At 34.5% G+C, this 21,133-nt stretch overlaps 1 protein-coding gene across 1 annotated transcript in view; it reads right to left on the bottom strand.

The window, feature by feature from the left end:
- Nucleotides 1-7,074: 7,074 nt before the first annotated feature.
- The window catches only part of LOC133331120 (uncharacterized), a 29,244-nt gene continuing 15,185 nt past the window's right edge, over nt 7,075-21,133 (bottom strand). Inside the window, 1 exon segment of the mRNA XM_061539525.1 lies at nt 7,075-7,382. Coding sequence (XP_061395509.1) covers nt 7,075-7,382 — 308 coding nt within the window.

Raw genomic sequence — 21,133 nt, 5'->3', positions numbered from 1 at the left:
ATAGTGGAAATAAGAGAGTAATGTGTGAGAGCATGAAAACACTTGGCAACTACTTCAACAAATGTAGGACTTAAAATCAATGTTGGAAAATGTGTCAATAAAACATTGTTGTTCGTTCCATGCAAACCCAAGTCCAAGGTTAGCAGTTAAAGTCGGAAAGCACATTCCATCCTATATCGAGAGGATTTATACAAGGTGACAGTTTGTCGTGTGACCTGTTTAACATCCTGCTGGAATAGGTCATACGAGATGCAAATGTGAACAGAAATGTCATTCTGTACACCTGCATATGAGTCTAAACACAACCAGAGAGTCTAGGGTCAGCCACCATGTGTATTCAGTGCTTTCAAAGGCCAAAAAGATGAACTTTGCCCATCAGAGACTCTTCCCAATTCCAAGAGGGCTTTCTTCGGAAGTAAAGCTGCTAATATACAAGCAAGTGATTCGTCCAATCATCACCAATACTTCCAGTTGCTGCAAGTGTAGAACTTGTAAACGACAGCTTCGAGGTAGTGAACGATTTTATATACCTTGGTACCGTCATAAAAAAACTAATTCGCATCAACTTTAAAATCCGTAGGAGAATAGTGTTGGCCAACAGATTCTACTATCGTCTGAGTATGCAAATCGAAAGCAAGGCCACCTCTCACAAGACCAAGCTCACACTCTACAAGACGCTGATGTTAACCGTGCTGTTGTATGGCTCTGAAGCATGGACTCTTACGCCAAGCTGAAGAGGCATCTCTTGTAGTGTTTGGAGAAAAATTCTCCGCAAGGTTTATAGACCGATTGGCTTCGGCGTTGAATATTGCCATCGAATGAACCATGAGCTGTACCATCTATTCTCATAACTTCGACATAGTCAAAGGTATCGAGCTACTGCGACTACGTTGGCTAGGCCATGTTGTGGGAATGAATGAAAATGTCCCAGCTTAAAAGGGGAATGCCACGAATCCGATGGAAAGATCAAGTGGAAGACAACGTCAACGTCGGAACATGGTTTTTCAAATTGGATCAACTGCGCTCAAGAACGACGCTCCTCAATTTTTTTAAGCTCGGCTTATGGAGTAAACGTTCTGTCACATGCCAGCTAATTAAGTAAAGCTGTAACGTAAAGTTGCAAATAAAGTGTGTCGATAAAACATTATAGTAATAGTAACCTTCAAGGATCCAATAGAGAGTATCGGGGAATAAAACAACATCTACACGGGCTAAAGATAACCCAAGACAGAGGTAACGAGCTGCAGCGACTACTTTGGCTAGGTCATGTGGTGAGAATGGATGAGGATAACCCAGCTCAAAAGGCATATAAAAACGAGCCAAGTGATGGCTCACGCAGAAGGGGAAGGCCACAAAACCGATGGAAAGATCAAGTGGAAGACAACGTCAGTGTAGGAAAATGGTTTTTCAAATTGGATGAAAACGTTCTGCCACATACCAGCTTTTTTAGAGTCGCAAATAAAGCGTGTCAATAAAACATTGTAGTAATCGTAATCTGCAAGGATCCGATACAGAGTCTCGGGAGATAAAACAACGTATACACAGGCTAAAGATAAACCCAAAATCGTAACAATATATCTTCTTTATATTTTTAATATCTCATATCATAATATCAATCTTGACAGCCCAAAAAAGAGAAACTACATTTAGAAGAAGTATAGGTTTGAGTATCATGAACCAAAATGATCTATGGAACTAAACGGATAACCTAGCTCCTTTTTAGAAGCGAATTGTTTAGAAAAGAGTTATAAAAAAATAAGGCAATCAACAATCATCCTCACTGATTTTATGGCTCTCCTTTTACAAGGTCTTAAAAACTCATATTATTTCCCTAAGAGAATATAGCCCTTAGTAACATGGCGCAAGGTGTCACTTTCAGTGTAGTAGTTAACTGTGGACACCTTATGTTTTATTTGTTATAATTTTTTATATTACACTTCATCTGCCCTAATATTCATTCGATAGTTTTTTTTTTTGTTTTCCTGTTTTAAAATTTTGACATTTACTATCGTAGTTTACAGGTAAACAAACAACAACAGAGTTCCATGGGCGGTCCATACATAGTTAACACCTATTTATTTTGTAAAACATTTTTTGTTATATTTTACAAGGACAGAACAAAGCATGCGAAGCCAGATCACATATTCAATCAATTTAGGTGAAATGAGAATAAATAAATTTTTTACATTGCATTTCTTGTTTTTAAAAAAGTGAGAATTTAAGAACCTTATCTATGTAATTGAAGTTATATATTATTTTTGAATTAAATTCACAATACCCCAAACTTTAAAAAGAATAAGAAAATATTGCATATTTTGGGCTGATTAGAATATTCAGTATAAAAATTGTCTTCATATGTCAAATAATTTAAAGAATTAAAATGGGAATTAAAGTATCTCCGCTAAGCAACCAAACCGCTGCTATGTGATGCTCAAATTTTTTAATTATCTAAAAACAATAAATGGCGCCCAACGTGTGTCCCTTTAGGGTCCAAACTAAGCGTATATGGTCTACAAGTCTCTTTAAAGCGATAATTTTTAGTTGAGAATCTTCGCTAAGCCAGTAATGGGTTTTTATGATATTCCCACACATTTTAAATCATATAGATCCATAAATGGCGCCCAACGGGTGTCTTTTGTTTTTTGTCCGACATAAGCATATGTGATGCTCAAAATTTTTAATTATCTAAAAACTATAAATGGCGCCCAACGTGTGTCCTTTTAGGGTCCAAACTAAGCGTATATGGTGTACAAGTCTCTTTAAAGCGATAATTTTTAGTTGAAAATAATAAATGACTACCAACGTGGGTTATTTCGGATTCCAACTAATTCCCATATGGTCTAGAAGTCTTGTTCATTTATGAACTTTCGCTAAGCCAATAAACGGCTGCTATTACATTGTCAAAACCTGTAAATAGCAAAAAACAATAAATGGCGCCCAACGTGTATAGGTATATAATGTTTCAAAGTCGAAAAGTTTTATTTAAGAACCTTCGCTAAGCCAGCAAACGGCTGCTATGACATTCTCAAACATTTTAAATAGCAAAAAATAATAAATGGCGCCCAACGTGTATACCTTTAGGGTCCAAATTAAGCGTATATGGTCTACATGTCTCTCAGTTCGATCAGTTTTAGTTGGTAATCTTTGCTACGCCAGTAAACTGCTTCTATGATCTCCTCAAAGATTTTAAATCATATAGATCCATAAATGGCGTTCAACGTGTGTCCCTTTAGGGTCCAAACTAAGCGAGAAACTTCGCTAAGCCAGTAAATCGTCTTCTTTAATATTCTCAAACATTTTAAATCATATTGATCCATAAATGGCGCCCAACGTGTATCCCTTTAAGGTCCAAACCAAGCTTATCTGGTCTACAAGTATCTTTTAAGCGATAATTTTTAGTTGAGAATCTTCCCAAAGCCAGTAATCAGCTTCTATGATATTCTCAATCATTTTTTTTAAATAATCCATAGATCCATAAATGGCGCCCAACGACTGTAATTTTTTGGTCTGACATAAGCATACAATGTTTCCAAATCTTCTAAGCAATTGATTTCTCAAAATATGTATATCACATGAAACCAATAATGGCACCCAACGTGGGTGCCTTCAGATTCCAACATAAAGGTTTATGGTCTGGAAGTCTTTTTAACAGGGGCGCCCAACGTGGGCGCCTTCAGATTCCAACATAAATGTTTATGGTCTAGAACTCTTTTTAAATAGACACTTTGTGTTTAAGAATCTCCCCTAAGCCAAAAGTTGGCTGCCATGAGTTCTCTTAAGATTTTCTAATCGCATAAAATTATAAATGGCGCCCAACGTGAACACCTTCAGATTCCAACATAAGTGTATATGATCTAGAAGTCGTTTCAAAAGGAAAATTTGTGTTTAAGAACCTCCGCTAAAACAAAAGTTGGCTGCTAAGAGTTCTCTCAAATTTTCTAAACGCATAAAACAATAAATGGCGCCCAACGTGGACGCATTCAGATTCCAACATAAATGTATATGGTCTAGAGGTCTTATTAAAAAGACAATTTGATTTGAAGAATCTCCCCTAAGCCAAAAGTTGGCTGCCATGAGTCCTCTTAAAATTTTCTAAGCGCATAAAACAACAAATGGCGCCCAACATGGGTTCCTTCAGATTCCAAAATAAACTGATATGGTCTAGAAGTCTTTTTTGAAGAGACAATTTGTGTTTAAGAACCTTCGCTAAGCCAAAAAATGGCTGCTATGATCCCTCTCAAAATGTTCAAATCTCATAAAATTATAAATGGCGCCCAACGTGTGTTCTTGTAGCGTCCAACCTAAGGGTATTTGTCTCCAAAAAAGTCATTCACATCATTTTCTTTAGATTACAAAAAATGTTCTTTGTTTTACTAAAGTCTTCTTGATGTTTCTCTTTAACATTGCCTACTTTTAGGCAGCTTATTATATAAGAGTGCCTAAAAGTAGGCAATTAAAATTAAAATAATATATAAAAAGGCTTTAGTAAATCAAAGAATATGTTATGGTAATATTTTATTAACAATTTTTATTAAATAGTTTTTCATTGTGGACTAAACACCCTGAAAGTAGGCAACTTTCTGTTGTTGTTTATAGCATCCTAAAAGTAGGCAGCATATTTTTGTATTTTGTATGAGTATTCAGATGTTAAGATTATTATAAAAACTTAACAAAAATATTTTCGAAATTTAGAGAATAATTTACGTAAAATAAATAATAATTCTTAAAAAATACCAAGTGTGATTTTTTTAATTAACCAAAATTTTTAATTTTTTTTAAAAAACTATTGCCTACTTTGGGAGTTGTTTTATGCATATATTGTAGTATGTATTTTAAATTTGTCTATAAAATATTATTAAATCATAACCTATGATTTTTTCTGAATTCTTTTTTTATGGTTTAAAAAAGAAGTTGCCTAATTTTAGGCTGTTTATTATCGTTTATAAAATCCCAAAAATAGGTAGCATTTTCTTATATGAGTGTTTAAGTGTTCCTATTATAAGAAGCTTAACAACAAAATGTTCGGAACAGAGAAAATAGTTTACGCGAATAGATAATAATTCTTAAAAAAATACCCAGTGTGATTTTTTTTAAATTAACCAAAATTTTGAAAAATTTTTTAAAAATATTGCATACTTTTGAGTGGAGTTTTATGCATAATTTGTAGTATGTAATTCAAATTTGTCTATAAAATATTATTAAATCTTTACCCATGATTTTTTCTGAATACTTTTTTTATGGTTTAAAAAAAGGTATTGCCTACGTTTAGGCTGTCTATTATTAAAAACATATTTTTGCCATTTACAAAAAAATGAAAGAAATCTATTTTGTAAAAATTTTAGGACTTTTGTTATTGTTGTTTCTAGTTTGTGCAAAATGCTGCCTAAAAGTATGCAATATTTTTTGTCATTTATAAAATCCTAAAAGTAGGCAGCATTTTCTTATAGAGAATAGTTTAAGAAAATTAATAATAATTCTTAAAAAAAATCAGTGTGATTTTTTTTAAATTAACCAACATTTTGAAATTTTTTTAAAAAATATTGGGGGTTTTTTGATGCATATGTAATTGAAATTTGTCCATAATTCAAATTTGTCTATAATTCTATTTGTCTGTAATTCAAATGATTTTTTCTGATTTTTTTCGGTTTGAAAAAGTTATTGCCTACTTTTAGGCTGTTTTTTTACTAAAAGTATATTTTTGCCAAAAAAAGGAAGGATCTTTCTTTTGTAAACAGTTTAGGGCTTTTGTGCGCAAAATGCTGCCTAAAAGTATGCAGCATTTTTTGTTTGTTTATAAAATCCTAAAAGTAGGCAGCATTTTTTTGTTTTTTTATGTGAGTATTAAAGTGTCCCTATTATTAGAAGCTTAGCAAACAAATGTTTGGGAATATAGAGAAAAGTTCTTTAAAAAAATTTAGTGTGATATTTTTAAAATTACCCAAACTTTGAAATTTTTAAAAAACTATTGCCTATTTTTGGGGGCTCTTTTTATGCATAACTTGTAATTCAAATATGTCTATAAAATATTATCAAATCATAACCTAGGATTTTTTCTGAATTCTTTTTTTTTTTGCTGTTTAAAAAAGTGTTGCCTATTTTTGGGATGTTTATTACTAAAAGCCGAGTTTTTGCCATTTACAAAAAAAAAAAAGAAATTTCTTTTGCAAAAATTTTACTTTTTGTTGTTGTTGTTTTTTCTCATTTTGTGCATGTGTTTTTTAGGTGGGCCGGAATATACGAGCTGATCTGCAAAACTAAGTCACTAGGTGAAATGTATATAAAGCAAGAAAATATATAGGTAAAAGTATTGAGTAAAAGTGCCATGCCGGCACACACACACACACATCCAGCCTTACATAGTATATACAAAATACTGTTGTTATGGCATCAGCAGGGTTCTATGGGTTTTTACTTCGATGCCTGCTGGGATGCTTGCATTATGTTTATCGAACTGTTCTTGGCCCTCAGTTAGTTTGGCCATTTACTGTGTATGTGTGCCGAAATAGAGATAGCACACGTTTTTGTTTTGTTGTTGTTGTTTTGAAATATGTTGTTGTAATTTGTGGGTGGTGGTGGTGTTATAGCTGGCTGACTGACTGGCTGTCTTCAGGGCCCATGTCAATTCTGTTAATTTTTACCCAACATCGTATTGTTGCCTTTTTGGGTAGAATATGGATATCCTAAAGACAGGCAACATGCTTGGCTAACAACAACATGATGCTTATTATTACTATTGATGTTGTTGTTGTTATTGCGGAATGCTTCAGCTGCTGGTATATCGTTGATCATTGCCATAATCATCATCATCATCGTCGTTGTCGTTGTCGTAGTCATTGTCATATTCTTGCTCGTCATAGTCATCGTTATTTGAGTTTGGTTTTTGTGCAATGTCAACATTTATATCCATTTAACAAATTAATTTCATTATATCATCTCCTTTGCTGTTGTTGTTGTTCTTTGGTCATTAAAAATTACTACTGTTGTTGTCGCTGCTGTCACTGGTGTTGCTTTAAGGCGCTGTCATTGTTGATGATGATGGTCGGTCGGTCATGTCCACAACAATTGTTTCGTTTGTTATGGAATCTGCTGCAAATGAGGCATATGGTGTTGTTGTTGTTGTAGCTGCTGTTCCGCCTGGTATTGAGCCGGCATCATTAGTGCCGGTCCATTCGGGTCCTGTACTAACGGCTGGGCATAGGCTACGGCCTCACCATGAAGCTGCTGCTGATGCTGTTGTTGGCCACCTGCTGCCCCCGCCGCCACCGCTGAGACCAAGGATGAGGTAGTTGCCGCCAGCAATGAAGAAGCCGCCTCCGTATAATTCTTACCAAAACGAGCCCGATCCATTGTTTCCTTCATAATACGTTCGTTTTCTTGGCGAACTATAATAAGATGGCACGTCGCAAATGGAGCAGTGGATAAAGGTGAAGAGGGAGAAAAGAGAAGGAGAAAAAATAGAACAAGAGAGAGAAAAAAAATATTCAATTAGTATTGTTTGCTGGCCACACACAAGTAATGAATGCAATTAACAATTTCAAAAGCATAGGCATTTAAATAAAGTATTGGAAAATTAAAATAAAAAAGGAAAAAATTGAAAATTATTTCTTTCAAAATTAATATATAAAAAACTAAATTGTATATTAAAAAATGGAACATTTTATATATTTTTATTTTAATTTTTTTAATTTTAATTTTTTTTTTGATTTTAATTTTTTTTTAATTTTATTTAAAACAATTTTTTTCCTGATGATTTTTGCCAAACGTACAAAAAACTATAGTCAAAGTAAATGCCTGTTGATGAACAGTTTCTAATAATTCATCAATCCAGACTATTTACTTTAAATATAATTCGGCAGGATATTTTTGGTTATTTGTATTCTTCATTTTTTGTATTTTCATTTCACAATGGCTATACGTTGAAATTTTGCTTGGGGAAATATTTTATATTTATATTATACTTACACCTTCTTTGCAAATTATTATCCATGAATATTCACATTTCATATAACAGCTTTTTATTAATAGCCTAATTGTGTGCTATACAATTTGAAACAAAATTGACAAAATTCACAGCTTCTGCATACGATTCTTAGTTCATATAATATAATAGTTTTTTATTAATAGCCTAAAAGTATGCTAAAAACTAAAAAAAAAAAATTAAGAGCCCCATACAAAAATAGGACAAGGACTTTTATTTCACATTATTTTTTTAAAGCATTGTAAAATGGTTTTTAAAAACCATTGCCTATATTTGGGAGCTTTTATAATCAATTAAACATATGGAGTGTAAACTGTATTTTTACTGATTAAAATAGTTCAACGAGTTCAAAATCCATGTCTCTACCATTGTTTTAAAGCCTTAAAAACTAATTAAAAAATGTTGCATACTTTAGGGAGCTAGACATTTTTACTATAAAGTTGACTGTAAATTATGAGATTAAAGAAATATTTTTTTTTTTATTTAAAATTCGTAATATCCATAAAATGAATTTTTTGAAATTTTTATAGTTTGTTTGTAACCTAAAAGTATGCTACGGATTTTTATTTCATTTTATTTTTTGCAAAAAGAACCATTATATGTAATTTAGAAATTTGCCACATAATTTTGGGGGGAAAAATAAAAATTAATTAAAAATTTTAATTGTCGAATATTTTTAATAAGCAGAGCCTACTTTTGTGGTGTTTCATAGACTAAACAAATATATATTTAAAATTGTTAATATGCATAAAATGTAAATTTTGAAATTTTTATAGTTTGTTTGTAACCTAAAAGTATGCTATTAATTATAGCCTTCACCACACTGTGGTACAGGGTATTATGTCTTTGTGCATATGTTTGTAAAAGACAAAAGGAAACGAAATAGACACATGGTTCCTTTTGAGAATATGCATAGAATCACTTTTTAAGACGATTTATGCATGTCCGTCAGTCCGTTTGTCCGTCTGTCTGTCCATGTTCAATTGTAAACAAAGTACAGGTCGCATTTATAATCCGAATTTGATGAAATTTGGCATAGGTCACTTATTTGGCCCAAGGACGAACCATATTGAAACTGGGTAAAAATCGGTTCAGATTTAGATATAGCTCCAATATATAGTTTCGTCCAGTTTTAGGTAAATGGTGCACCAAAATTCCAATATATTTCCGATTGTAACAAAATTTTGTACAGCGAATTTTTGTGGAAATCGGTTCAGGTTTAGATATAGCTCGCATATATAGTTTTGTCCGATTTTAGATAAATTGTGCACCAAACTCGCAATATTTGTCCGATTTAACCAAGATTTTGCATAGCGTACTGAATTAGGCCCATCTTGGTGTACATTATGTTTTGTTGAAATCGGTTCAGATTTAGATATAGTTCCCATATATAGTTTCGTCCGATTTTAGGTAAATGGTGCCACAAAATCCCAATATTTTTCCGATTGAGACAAAATTTTGCATATATATAAAATGCTAGAAAGTGCTAAAAAACTTAAAAAAACTTAACTTCCAGAAGGAGTGGACCAATGGGTACCATCTTTAAACTTCATCTAGGCTTAGTAGAGATAATAGGTTGTGCAAAGTTTGGTTCAGATCGGACATTCCATTAGGCTGATATTGAATTTAAAATAAGGAAAAGGAGTGAACCGATATTCACCATCTTCGAACTTAAATTTAGTTTGGAAGAAATATTAAGTGCAAAGTTTTGATGAAATCGATAATTCCCTTCGAGAGTTATCGTGCGCACCAGCCAGACAGTCAGACGGACAACGGACGGACGGACATGCGTAAATCGACTCCAAATTTTCTGAAACGGATTTGGTCCAAAGTAACACCCAAGTGGGTGTAATTAAAAAATAAATTTGGCGAAATTTTTCGAAGTAGGACCATTTTTTACCTAACTTCCATATAAAGTGGGACGTGACCCTTTTTTTTGTACTATGAAGTGGCTATAATTTGACATTCCAGAAAGTTTATAATTTAGGTTTATGATTGTTGTTTTTTTTTTGTCATTTTCCCAAATAAACAATCTAATACCAGACAATGTTAGAGTCACCATATGGGGTACCGAACCATGTTTTGAGCAAATTTTAATAAACACCACGTGGTGCAGGGTGGTGTTTAACATGGCGTTTAGAACAAGTTCCCCCGTTCACAGATATACTGACACTTCTTTAACATTAAAGCTCATAGCGTGAAACATAAAAAAATCTATAGGTCTATGTGGAATCGAAAAACTGCAAATTTTTTGGTATAAAATCAAATAGACGGAAAATTTTGAAAATATCCAGAAAAAAAACCAGTAAGGAAAGCAGTAAAGTCGGACGGGGCCGACTATATGATACCCTTCACCACTTTCGGTATATCCAACAGATGAAACCTAAAAGACGTCGAATTTTTAAAGGACCAGGGATTCAAATTATGAAAATCTATTATAAGCGTATATATATATATATCGGACGATATATATGGAGCTATATCTAAATCTGGACCGATTTTCACGAAACTAAACACACATTCATTAATTCATTACGCAATGCCAAATTTCGTGCAAATCGAAAGATATATAGAGACTTTGGTGCACCATTTACCTTAAATCGGACGAAACTATATATGGGAGCTATATCTAAATCTGAACCGATTTTCTCGAAACTTGACACACATCATTCTGGACCTCTGTCAGTACTCTGTGCCAAATTTCATGCAAATCGATATACAGGGACTTTGGTGCACCATTTATCCTAAATCGGAGGAAACTATATATGGGAGCTATATCTAAATCTGAACCGATTTTCTCGAAGTTTGGCACACATCATTCTGAACCTAATTCAGTACTCTCTGCCAAATTTCATGCAAATCGAAAGATATAGAGGGACTTTGGTGCCCCATTTACCTTAAATCGGAGGAAACTATATATGGGAGCTATATCTAAATCTGAACCGATTTTCCCGAAACTTGACACACATCATTCTGGACCTCAGTCAGTACTCTGTGCCAAATTTCATGCAAATCGAAAGATATAGAGGGACTTTGGTGCCCCATTTACCTTAAATCGGACGAAACAATATATGGGAGCTATATCTAAATCTGAACCGATTTTCTCGAAACTTGACACACATCATTCTGGACCTCTGTCAGTACTCTGTGCCAAATTTCATGCAAATCGAAAGATATACAGGGACTTTGGTGCACCATTTATCCTAAATCGGAGGAAACTATATATGGGAGCTATATCTAAATCTGAACCGATTTTCTCGAAGTTTGGCACACATCATTCTGAACCTAATTCAGTACTCTCTGCCAAATTTCATGCAAATCGAAAGATATAGAGGGACTTTGGTGCCCCATTTACCTTAAATCGGAGGAAACTATATATGGGAGCTATATCTAAATCTGAACCGATTTTCCCGAAACTTGACACACATCATTCTGGACCTCAGTCAGTACTCTGTGCCAAATTTCATGCAAATCGAAAGATATAGAGGGACTTTGGTGCCACATTTACCTTAAATCGGCCGAAACTATATATGGGAGCTATATCTAAATCTGAACCGATTTCGTTGGCACACATCATTCTGGACCTAATTCAGTATAAATATGCAAATCGAAAGATATGAAGGGACTTTGGTGCACCATTTACATTAAATCGGACGAAACTATATATGGGAGCTATATCTAAATCTGATCCGATTTTCTCGAAATTTGGCACACATCATTTTAGACTTAATTCAGTACTCTGTACCGAAATTAGGCTGTGCAAATCGGATGATATATAGGGACCGTTTACATTAAATCGGTTAAATATATATATGGGAGCTATATCTAAATCTGAACCGATTTTTCCCAATTTCAATAGGGTTCGTCCTTAGGCCGAATAAGTGACCTATGCCAAATTTCATCCAATTCGGATCATAAATGCGACCTGTACTTTGTTTACAATTTAACATGGACAGACAGACGGATAGACGGACGGACGGACGGACATGCATAATTCGACTTAAAAAGTGATTCTATGCATATTCTCAAAAGGAACCATGTGTCTATCTCGTTTCCTTTTGCCTGTTACAAACATATGCACAAAGACATAATACCCTGTACCACAGTGTGGTGAAGGGTATAAAAAATATATTTGGCGAAATTTTTCGAAGTAAGACCATTTTTTACATAACTTCCATATAAAGTGGGACGTGACCCTTTTTTGGTACTATGAAGTGGCTATAATTTGACATTCCAGAAAGTTTATAATTTAGGTTTATGATTGTTGTTTTTTTTTCATTTTCCCAAATAAACAATCTAATACCAGACAATGTTAGAGTCATGTCATATGGGGTACCGAACCATGTTTTGAGCAAATTTTAATAAACACCACGTGGTGCAGGGTGGTGTTTAACATGGCGTTTAGAACAAGTTCCCCCGTTCACAGATATACTGACACTTCTTTAACATTAAAGCTCATAGCGTCAAACATGAAAAAATCTATACGTCTATGTGGAATGGAAAAACTGCAAATTTTTTGCTATAAAATCAAATAGACGGAAAATTTTGAAAATATCCAGAAAAAAAAAAATAAAAATGCTAAAAAAAGATGCTAGGTGCTAGATCAAATTTTTTTTTGGTGTTAAACGAGTTTAAAAAGTGCTAAATCTATCACTAAAAGAGCTAAATTGGCAACACTGGTCCTGATTGATGTATGCGAAGTTATGTTGAAATCGATTCTATTTTAGATATATCTCTCACATATATTTTATTTATATTTGTAATTTTTTATACCCTTCACCACACTGTGGTACAGGGTATTATGTCTTTGTGCATATGTTTGTAACAGGCAAAAGGAAACGAGATAGACCCATGGTTCCTTTTGAGAATATGCATAGAATCACTTTTTAAGTCGATTTATGCATGTCCGTCCGTCCGTCCGTCTGTCTGTCCATGTTAAATTGTAAACAAAGTACAGGTCGCATTTATGATCCGAATTGGATGAAATTTGGAACAGGTCACTATTCGGCCCAAGGACGAACCCTATTGAAATTGGGAAAAATCACTTCAGATTTAGATATAGCTCCCATATATATATTTAACCGATTTAATGTAAACGGTCCCTATATATCTTTCGATTTGGACGAAATTTGGTGCAGCCTAATCATTTAGGTCTAGAATGATGTCTGCCAAGTTTCGTGAAAATCGGTCCAGATTTAGATATAGCTCCCATATATAGTTTCGTCCGATTTCATGTAAATGGTGCCCCAAAGTCCCTATATATCCTTCGATTTGCACGAAATTTGGCATAACGTACTGAATTGAGCCTAGAATGATGTCTGCCAACTTTCGAGAAAATCTCCAAATTTAGATATAGCTCCCATATATAGTTTCGTCCGATTTCATGTAAATGGTGCACCAAAGTCTCTATATATCTTTCGATTTGCACGAAATTTGGCATAACGTTTAATTTAGTAGTGTGTCTGTCAAGTTTCGAGAAAATCGGTCCAGATTTAGATATAGCTCCTTATAGTTTCGTCCGATTTCATGTAAATGGTGCCCCAAAGTCCCTATATATCTTTTTTGCACGAATTTTGGCGTAACGTACTGAATTGATATGTCTGCCAAGTTTCTATATATATATAGTTTGTGTGGGGATGTAAATGGTACACCAAAGTCGCTATATATCTTTTATTTGCACGAAATTTGGCATAACGTACTGAATTGAGCCTAGAGTGATGTCTGCCAAGTTTTAAAATCAGATAATATAGCTCCCTTTTAATATAGATTTACTATATAATCCTGTTTAGTATACCCATAGTGGTGAAGGGTATCATATAGTCGGCACCGTCCGACTTTACTACTTTCCTTACTGGTTTATTATTATTTTTATATTATTTTCAAATGCGTTTTGTGTTATTTAAAACCTTTGTTTGAAATTTATAAAATAAAGTTGAAACTTTCCCTGACTTCTTTGTCAAATGTATTTCCAAAAACCCAGAAATCCTTTGCCATATTTATTTTTACACACACACATAGAAATATATAAATATCCAGCATTTCAAATCTAATGACTTCTCTCAAATCCAGTTGACAATTAATTTAACACAAGGAAGAAGAAGATGAAGAAAAATGAGAAGAAGAGAACCGACTTTCCCAAAAAAAAAACTTTTCTCTTTTATTGTCGGTCATTTGTTGAGCATTTTGAACGAGATTCAAGTGCCACTTTTTTGGCAATTCTTTTCCGGAAGAGGATAGTTGTCCAAATGAAAAAGGACTAGCATTTCTGCATGTTTTGTTTTGCTTTTTGGTTACTTTTTTGTGTGTGTGTCAACTATGCAACCATTTGTTTGCAGCTTATTGTGTATTGTTTTGTAACTGGGGGAATCCATTTTTTTTTTGTTTTCAGGATATTATATAACTATTATAGGAGTATTGGGTTTGTGTAGGGAGAAAGGGGTGTTTTTTTATTTTCCAAATGCTCATCCGCTTAAAGTTTTACATGGAATAATTAATGAACGCAGCTTGTTCGGGTAATAGAGGTATTTCTCTGGCAGATTCCTTCCAACAATTTTCTATATACCAATTATGTACCAGAGGTCTTAAAAATTCTAAGATCCTCCAGTATAGATACCGACATAAGTTCTTCAAAAGTTCTTCTAGAAAGAGGATTCCATTCTATTCCATAGAAGACAAATGTTGGGGGTCTTAGCTTAATTTTCTCAACTAAGAGTCGTAATATGAATTTTCGAGTTCATAGAGGGTAATTGTTGTATTTTATAGAGAGAATACATCGGGAAGGACGCGTAAAGGCAATAAACCTGTTAGCGATATTTTTATATACAGAATAGGTACAAGAGTCCTTCCAGACCGTGTATTGATAGCGACACTAAATATTCAAGAGATTTTCCATAAACAGAATGCCATAGAAGACCTACGAAAGTTCTTCAAGGGACTTTTCCTGATAGAAAACCTTCTAGAGAGAAGAAATATTTGACTGTACTCTATAGACAGATGACCTCTGAGAAATCCGATATAGGCAGAAAAAAACCTATAGACAGAGAATCCTTTCAGAGACCTTCCATAGACGGTCTTCAACAGTACTTCTATAGACAGATGACAATCGAGAGGTCTTTAAGTGATCTGCTATAGACGGAAAAATCCTTCCAGAGGTCTTCACGGATACTCCTTTAGACATAAGGCCTTTGAGAGATCTATAGACAGAAAAACGTTCTAGGGGACTTTTATAGATTGATAACACTTTTAGAGTTCTTTTATAGACGAAAGAACGTCAAGAGGCCTTCTATAGACAGATTACATTGGACAGATTTTTCAGAGCTCTTCTTTAGACCGAAAAATCTTCGAGAGGTCTTCGAGGGTATCGTTGAAAGATCTGCTGTACGCAGAGTCATTCCAGTGGTCTTCTATAGACTTAAAACCCTTTCAGAAACCTTCTATAGCCGGAATACCTTCAAAAAATTTTGCAAAGGTATTCTATACTCTGAAACCCCTATCAGAGAGCTTCCATAGACGTAAGAACTTCAAGAGGCCTTCTGTAGACAGGACAGATGACAATCGAGAGGTCTTTAAGTGATCTGCTATAGACAGAAGACCTTCAAGAGAGGTCTTCTTCCATAAACCAAAACCCCCTCAAGAGGCCTCCTATACACAGAAGAAATTCGAGAGGGTTTTAGAGCTGTTCTATAGACAAAAGAATCTTCGAGAGGTCTTCGATGGTAGCATTACAGAAAATTTTCCTTATGAACACAGAAAATTTTCACAAACCACCTCAAGAGGCCTCCCATACACAGAAGAAATTCGTGAGGGGTTTTATAGATCTTCTATAGACAAAAAAATCTTCGAGAGGTCTTCGATGGTAGATGTACACAGAAAATTTTCCTTATAGAGGACTTCCTTTCAGAATAATTTCACTGAGGGAAGAGATTTCAAGAAGTCTTCTATAGACAGATGACAATCGATAGGTTTTTATGTGATCTGCTATAGAAGGAAAATCCTTCCAGAGGTTTTCGAGAGTACTCCTATACATAGAAATGAATTTTAGAAGCCTTTTATAGACGAATTTCTATAGCCGGAATAACATCTGGATGCCTTCTATAGATAGAAAACATTCGGGAGGGTTTTTAAATATATTCTATAGACAAAAAACCTTCGACAAGTATTCGAGGTAGCTTTGAGAGATCTGCAGTACACAGAAAATCCTTCCAGAGCTCCTTTATACCTTCCAAAAAATTTTCAAACGTCTTCTATGCGATGAAACCCCTTTCAGAACCATTCCATACACGGAAGAGGTCTCCTGAAGTCTGAGAGAGATCTGCTGTACACAAAAAACCTTCCAGAGCTCCTTTATTGACTTAACACCCCTTCAGAGGTCTTTTATAGCTTCCAAAAAACTTTCAAACGTATTCTATGCGATTAAACCCCTTTCAGAATCATTCCATAGACGGAAAAGGTCTCATGAAGTCTTTTATAGGCAGATGACAATCGAGAGGTTTTATGTGATCTGCTATAGACAGAAAATCCTTTTAGATGTCTTCCGGAGTACAGAGAGAAGACCTTCGACCTTTACAATATATAGACGGAAGATCCTCAAGAGGCTTTCTATAACCGGAATAGGTTCCGGATGCCTTCTACAGACAGAAAACATGCGAGAGGGGTTTTCAGATATCTTCTAAATTGCAATAGGTCTTCGAGGTTTGAGAGATCTGCTGTACACAGAAACATTTTTTCAGAGTAATAACTGCAAGAGGATTTCTCTAGACCGACGGCATTCCAGAGGTTTTTGAGAACTTTTCTATAGATAGAAAAATCTTGCAGAGGTTTTTTGTAGACGAAAAATTATACACTACAGATTGAAACCCCTTGTTAGGTCTTCAATAAATAGGATACTTTCCTGAGGATTTTTAGATACAGAAGAAAAATACCTTTAAGGGATTATTCATCGTCTGCTATAGGTGAAAGTTTGAAAGATTTTCGAAAGGTCTTTTATAGCCTCAATTTCAGAGGTTAGAGGTTCTTTTAGAGTCAGAGATTCTTTTCATTAAAGAGTTCTGAAAAATCGAGGCACTTATTAACAAAATACCAGTCATTCGATTTTTCGAAGCTCATTTTGCAGGCAGAAGATCTTGAGGGTGTTTGTAGAAATCCATCAGGTTCTAGTAATAGTCTACATTCAAAATTTAGAGATCAGCATACTTCCTTAAGGATTTTTAGAGACAGAAGAAAAATACCTTTAAAGGACATTCATCGTCTGCTATAGGTGAAGTTTTGAAAGATTTTCGAAAGGTTTTTTATAGCCTCAATGCCGTTGAGAGGTCAGAGGTTCTTTTCAGAGTTCTTCTATTAACAGAATACCCTCGAAAGCCTTCCAATAGATTTCTGCCTCTGAATGATCATTAAAGAGTCTAAGGATTTCTATCGATGGAAAATCGAGGCACTTATATAGGCAGGCAGACCCTTCAGAGTCTATCTATTCAGTCATTCGATTTTTCGAAGCTAATTTTGGAGACATATGATCTTGAGGACTTCTATCGATGGAAAATCGTAGGTGTAGAAATCCATCCAGAGTTCTATCTATTCAGTCATTCATTTTTCAAAATTTTGCAGACAGATGATCTTGTGGGTGTTTGTAGCCATCAGGTGTAATTGTCACATTCCATTTAATTATTTATTTATGGTAAATATAAATTCTTAGAGAACATCAAGAGACTTTCTCTGGACCTACAAAATGTATTCTATAGATCTCCTACAAGAGTCCTTTTTTCTAATATCTTTAGAAAATCGAGACACAGACAAAATACCCGTAGATTGGAGATTGAGGGTTATTTGTTGAAATCAATTGAGTTTTATGTAGAAGTCGAATTTGAAATTTAGAGATCCGAATCTGTCTGACATCAATTTATGGTAAATAAAAATCTTAGAAAACATTTTGCATATGTACTCAAACCATGTAGGGTGTCTACAGGTGCTTCCATGCCCATGCCCATATATTGCTTTCTGGTCATGGTCTTTACACATAAGAAACCTAACAAAAACGCTTCCCAATAACTGAACACCAAAAAAAGAGCTCTAAATTCCCTTTCAAATCTGCGGATAAGTTTTTTTTATACCCTTCACCACACTGTGGTAAAATGCTTCCCAATAACTGAACACCAAAAAAGAGCTCTAAATTCCCTTTCAAATCTACGGATAAGTTTTTTTTATACCCTTCGCCACACTGTGGTACAGGGTATTATGTCTTTGTGCATATGTTTGTAACAGGCAAAAATAATCCAGATAGACCCATGGTTCCTTTTGAGAATATGCATAGAATCACTTTCTGAGTCGATTTATGCATGTCCGTCCGTCCGTCTGTCCATGTTAAATTGTAAACAGGTCGCATTTATAATCCGAATTGAATAAAATTTGGCACAGCTCATTTGTTTGGCCAAAGGACGAACCCTATTGAAATTGGGTTCGGTTCAGATTTAGATATAGCTCCCATATATATTTTCATCCGATTTAAGGCAAATGGTGTACCAAAGTCCCTATATATCTTTCGATTTGCACGAAATTTGGCACCGTACTGAATTAATTCTAGAATGATGTGTGTTAAGTTTCCTGAAAATCGGTTCAGATTTAGATATAGCTCCCATAGATAGTTTCGCCCGATTTTAGGTAAATAGTCCACTAAAGTCCCTTTAGATCTTTCGATTTGCACGAAATTTGGCACAGCGTAATGAATAAGGTCTAGAATGATGTGTGCAAAGTTTCGTAAAAATCGGTTCAGATTTAGATATAGCTCCCATATATAGTTTCGCCCGATTTTAGTAAATAGTCCACTAAAGTCCCTCTATATATATATTTCGATTTGAACGAAATTTGGCATAGCGTACTGAATTAATTCTAGAATGATGTGTGTTAAGTTTCCTGAAAATCGGTTCAGATTTAGATATAGCTCCCATATATAGCTTCGTCCGATTTAAGGTAAATTGTGTACCAAAGTCCCTATCTATCTTTTGATTTGCACGAAATTTGGCATAGCGTACTGAATTAAGTATAGAATGATGTGTGCAAAGGTTCGTGAAAATCGGTTCAGATTTAAATATAGCTCACATATATATCTGCGTTCGATTTAAGATAATTGGTGCACGAAAGTCCCTGGAAATTTTTTCATTTGCACGAAATTTGGCATAGCGTACTGAATTAAGTCTAGAATGATGTGTGTAAAGTTTCGTGAAAATAGGTTCAGATTTAGATATGGCTCCAATATATATTTTCGTCCGATTTTATGTAATTGGTGCACCAAAGTCCCTATATAGGATACATCTGTTGAATATACCCAAAGTGGTGAAGGGTATCATATAGTCGGCCCAGTCCGACTTTACTACTTTCCTTACTGGTTTACTTTCGAAAATATCTTAGCAATATTCATATGTGGGTGTAGGTGAGTGTGTGTGGGTGATTGCATGGCAAATATGCAAAACTTTATCCTTCTATTTAACAGAGATTATAAAATTTTTCCATATAGCCATTTAGTTTATTATTCCCAAAAATAAAAAAGACAGCAACAACAGAATAGCACACACGAACATGAACAGTTTTCAAAACTTTGCCTTTTGGGAATTTTTTACTTTCACATTTCATTTTTGTGGCCATATGAATTACAACAAAAGGAGCATTTGTCTGCCTAACTCTCTCTCTCTCTCTATCTCTTTCTCTCTCCCCCTTGAGTTCATCGTTCGTCGAGAGCCGTAACAAGTTCTTGTTCGTGCTAATTGGTTATAATACTTTTGTGAGTAGTAAGAATTTTTGTTGTTGTCGCAGCCAGTGCCAATCCATTGTGAGATTGGTACTCCTCCCACAACAAAAAACGAAACTTCTTCGTCCTGTTGTTGTTCTTCTTCTTCTTTCTATGCAAGTTAATTGTTTCGAAAACATTGTTGAACACGTTTTGTTTTAGTTGGCACTTTGTGGCCAATTACCAGTTCATTTTTGTAATGCCATGGTAGAATATGTCGAACATATCGAAATATAATATATTTACATAGCAGATGGAGGAGAAGAAGAAGAAATTGAATCGGCAGGAGCATTGGAGGTATGAACAAGAGGAAGAAGTTATGCTCTATATTTGTAGTCAGGGACAAGGACACCAAGGACTCAAACATGCCATTGATAACTTCGGAAAGCTATGAACGTTTTTTTACAATCCAATGCTTCCACCTTGGTAGATCTATAGTCGGACCAGAAAATATTTTGTTTCAATATTTTCTTCATATTTTTTCATTCCCTTCTCTCTTTCTTTTTTTTGGCCAGCACATTCCAGCATAAAGAAATTAGTTGCCAAACAATGTAAATTTAATTTATACAAAGAAAAAAAGCAATGAATAAAAATTATCGATGCATAACTTAGTAGCATAAGCAAAGAGAGCAGAGGCAAAATATTCAATGTTGCATACTTTTAGGAGCTAGAATGTTTTTTTTTTGAAAAGGAAATTAAAAAAAAAAAAAAATAAAAAATGTTTTCATACCCTTCACCACACTGGTACAGGGTATTATGTCTTTGTGCATATATTTGTAACAGGCAAAAATAATCGAGATAGACCCATGGTTCCTTTTGAGAATATGCATAGAATCACTTTCTGAATCGATTTATGCATGTCCGTCCGTCTGTCCGTCTGTCCATGTTAAATTGTAAACAAAGTACAGGTCGCATTTATGATCCGATTTGGATGAAATTTGGCCCAGCTCATTTGTTTGGCCCAAGGACGAACCCTATTGAAATTGGGAAAAATCGGTTCAGATTTAGATATAGCTCCCATATATATTTTTGCCCGATTTACGGACTTTAGACCCTGAAAATCTTTCGATTTGCACGAAATTTGGCATAGCGTACTGAATTGCGCCACGAAAGATGTGTGCCAAGTTTCGTGAAAATCGGTTCAGATTTATATATAGCTCCCATATATAGTTTCGCCCGATTTACGGACTTTAGACCCTGAAAATCTTTCGATTTGCACGAAATTTGCATAGCGTACTGAATTGAGCCACGAAAGATGTGTGCCAAGTTTCGTGAAAATCGGTTCAGATTTAGATATAGCTCCCATATATAGTTTCGGCCGATTTTTGGCAAATGGCGTACCAAAGTCCCTATATATCTTTCGATTTGCACGAAATTTG

This window comes from Musca vetustissima, unplaced genomic scaffold (genome assembly GCF_032173495.1).
Source record: "Musca vetustissima isolate MV318-11 ecotype Yass unplaced genomic scaffold, APGP_CSIRO_Mvet_v1 utg174795, whole genome shotgun sequence".
NCBI classification, from domain to species: Eukaryota; Metazoa; Arthropoda; class Insecta; order Diptera; family Muscidae; genus Musca; species Musca vetustissima.
The sequence above is the reverse complement of the archived record's forward strand: the minus strand, read 5'-3'. Positions and strand labels throughout refer to the sequence as shown.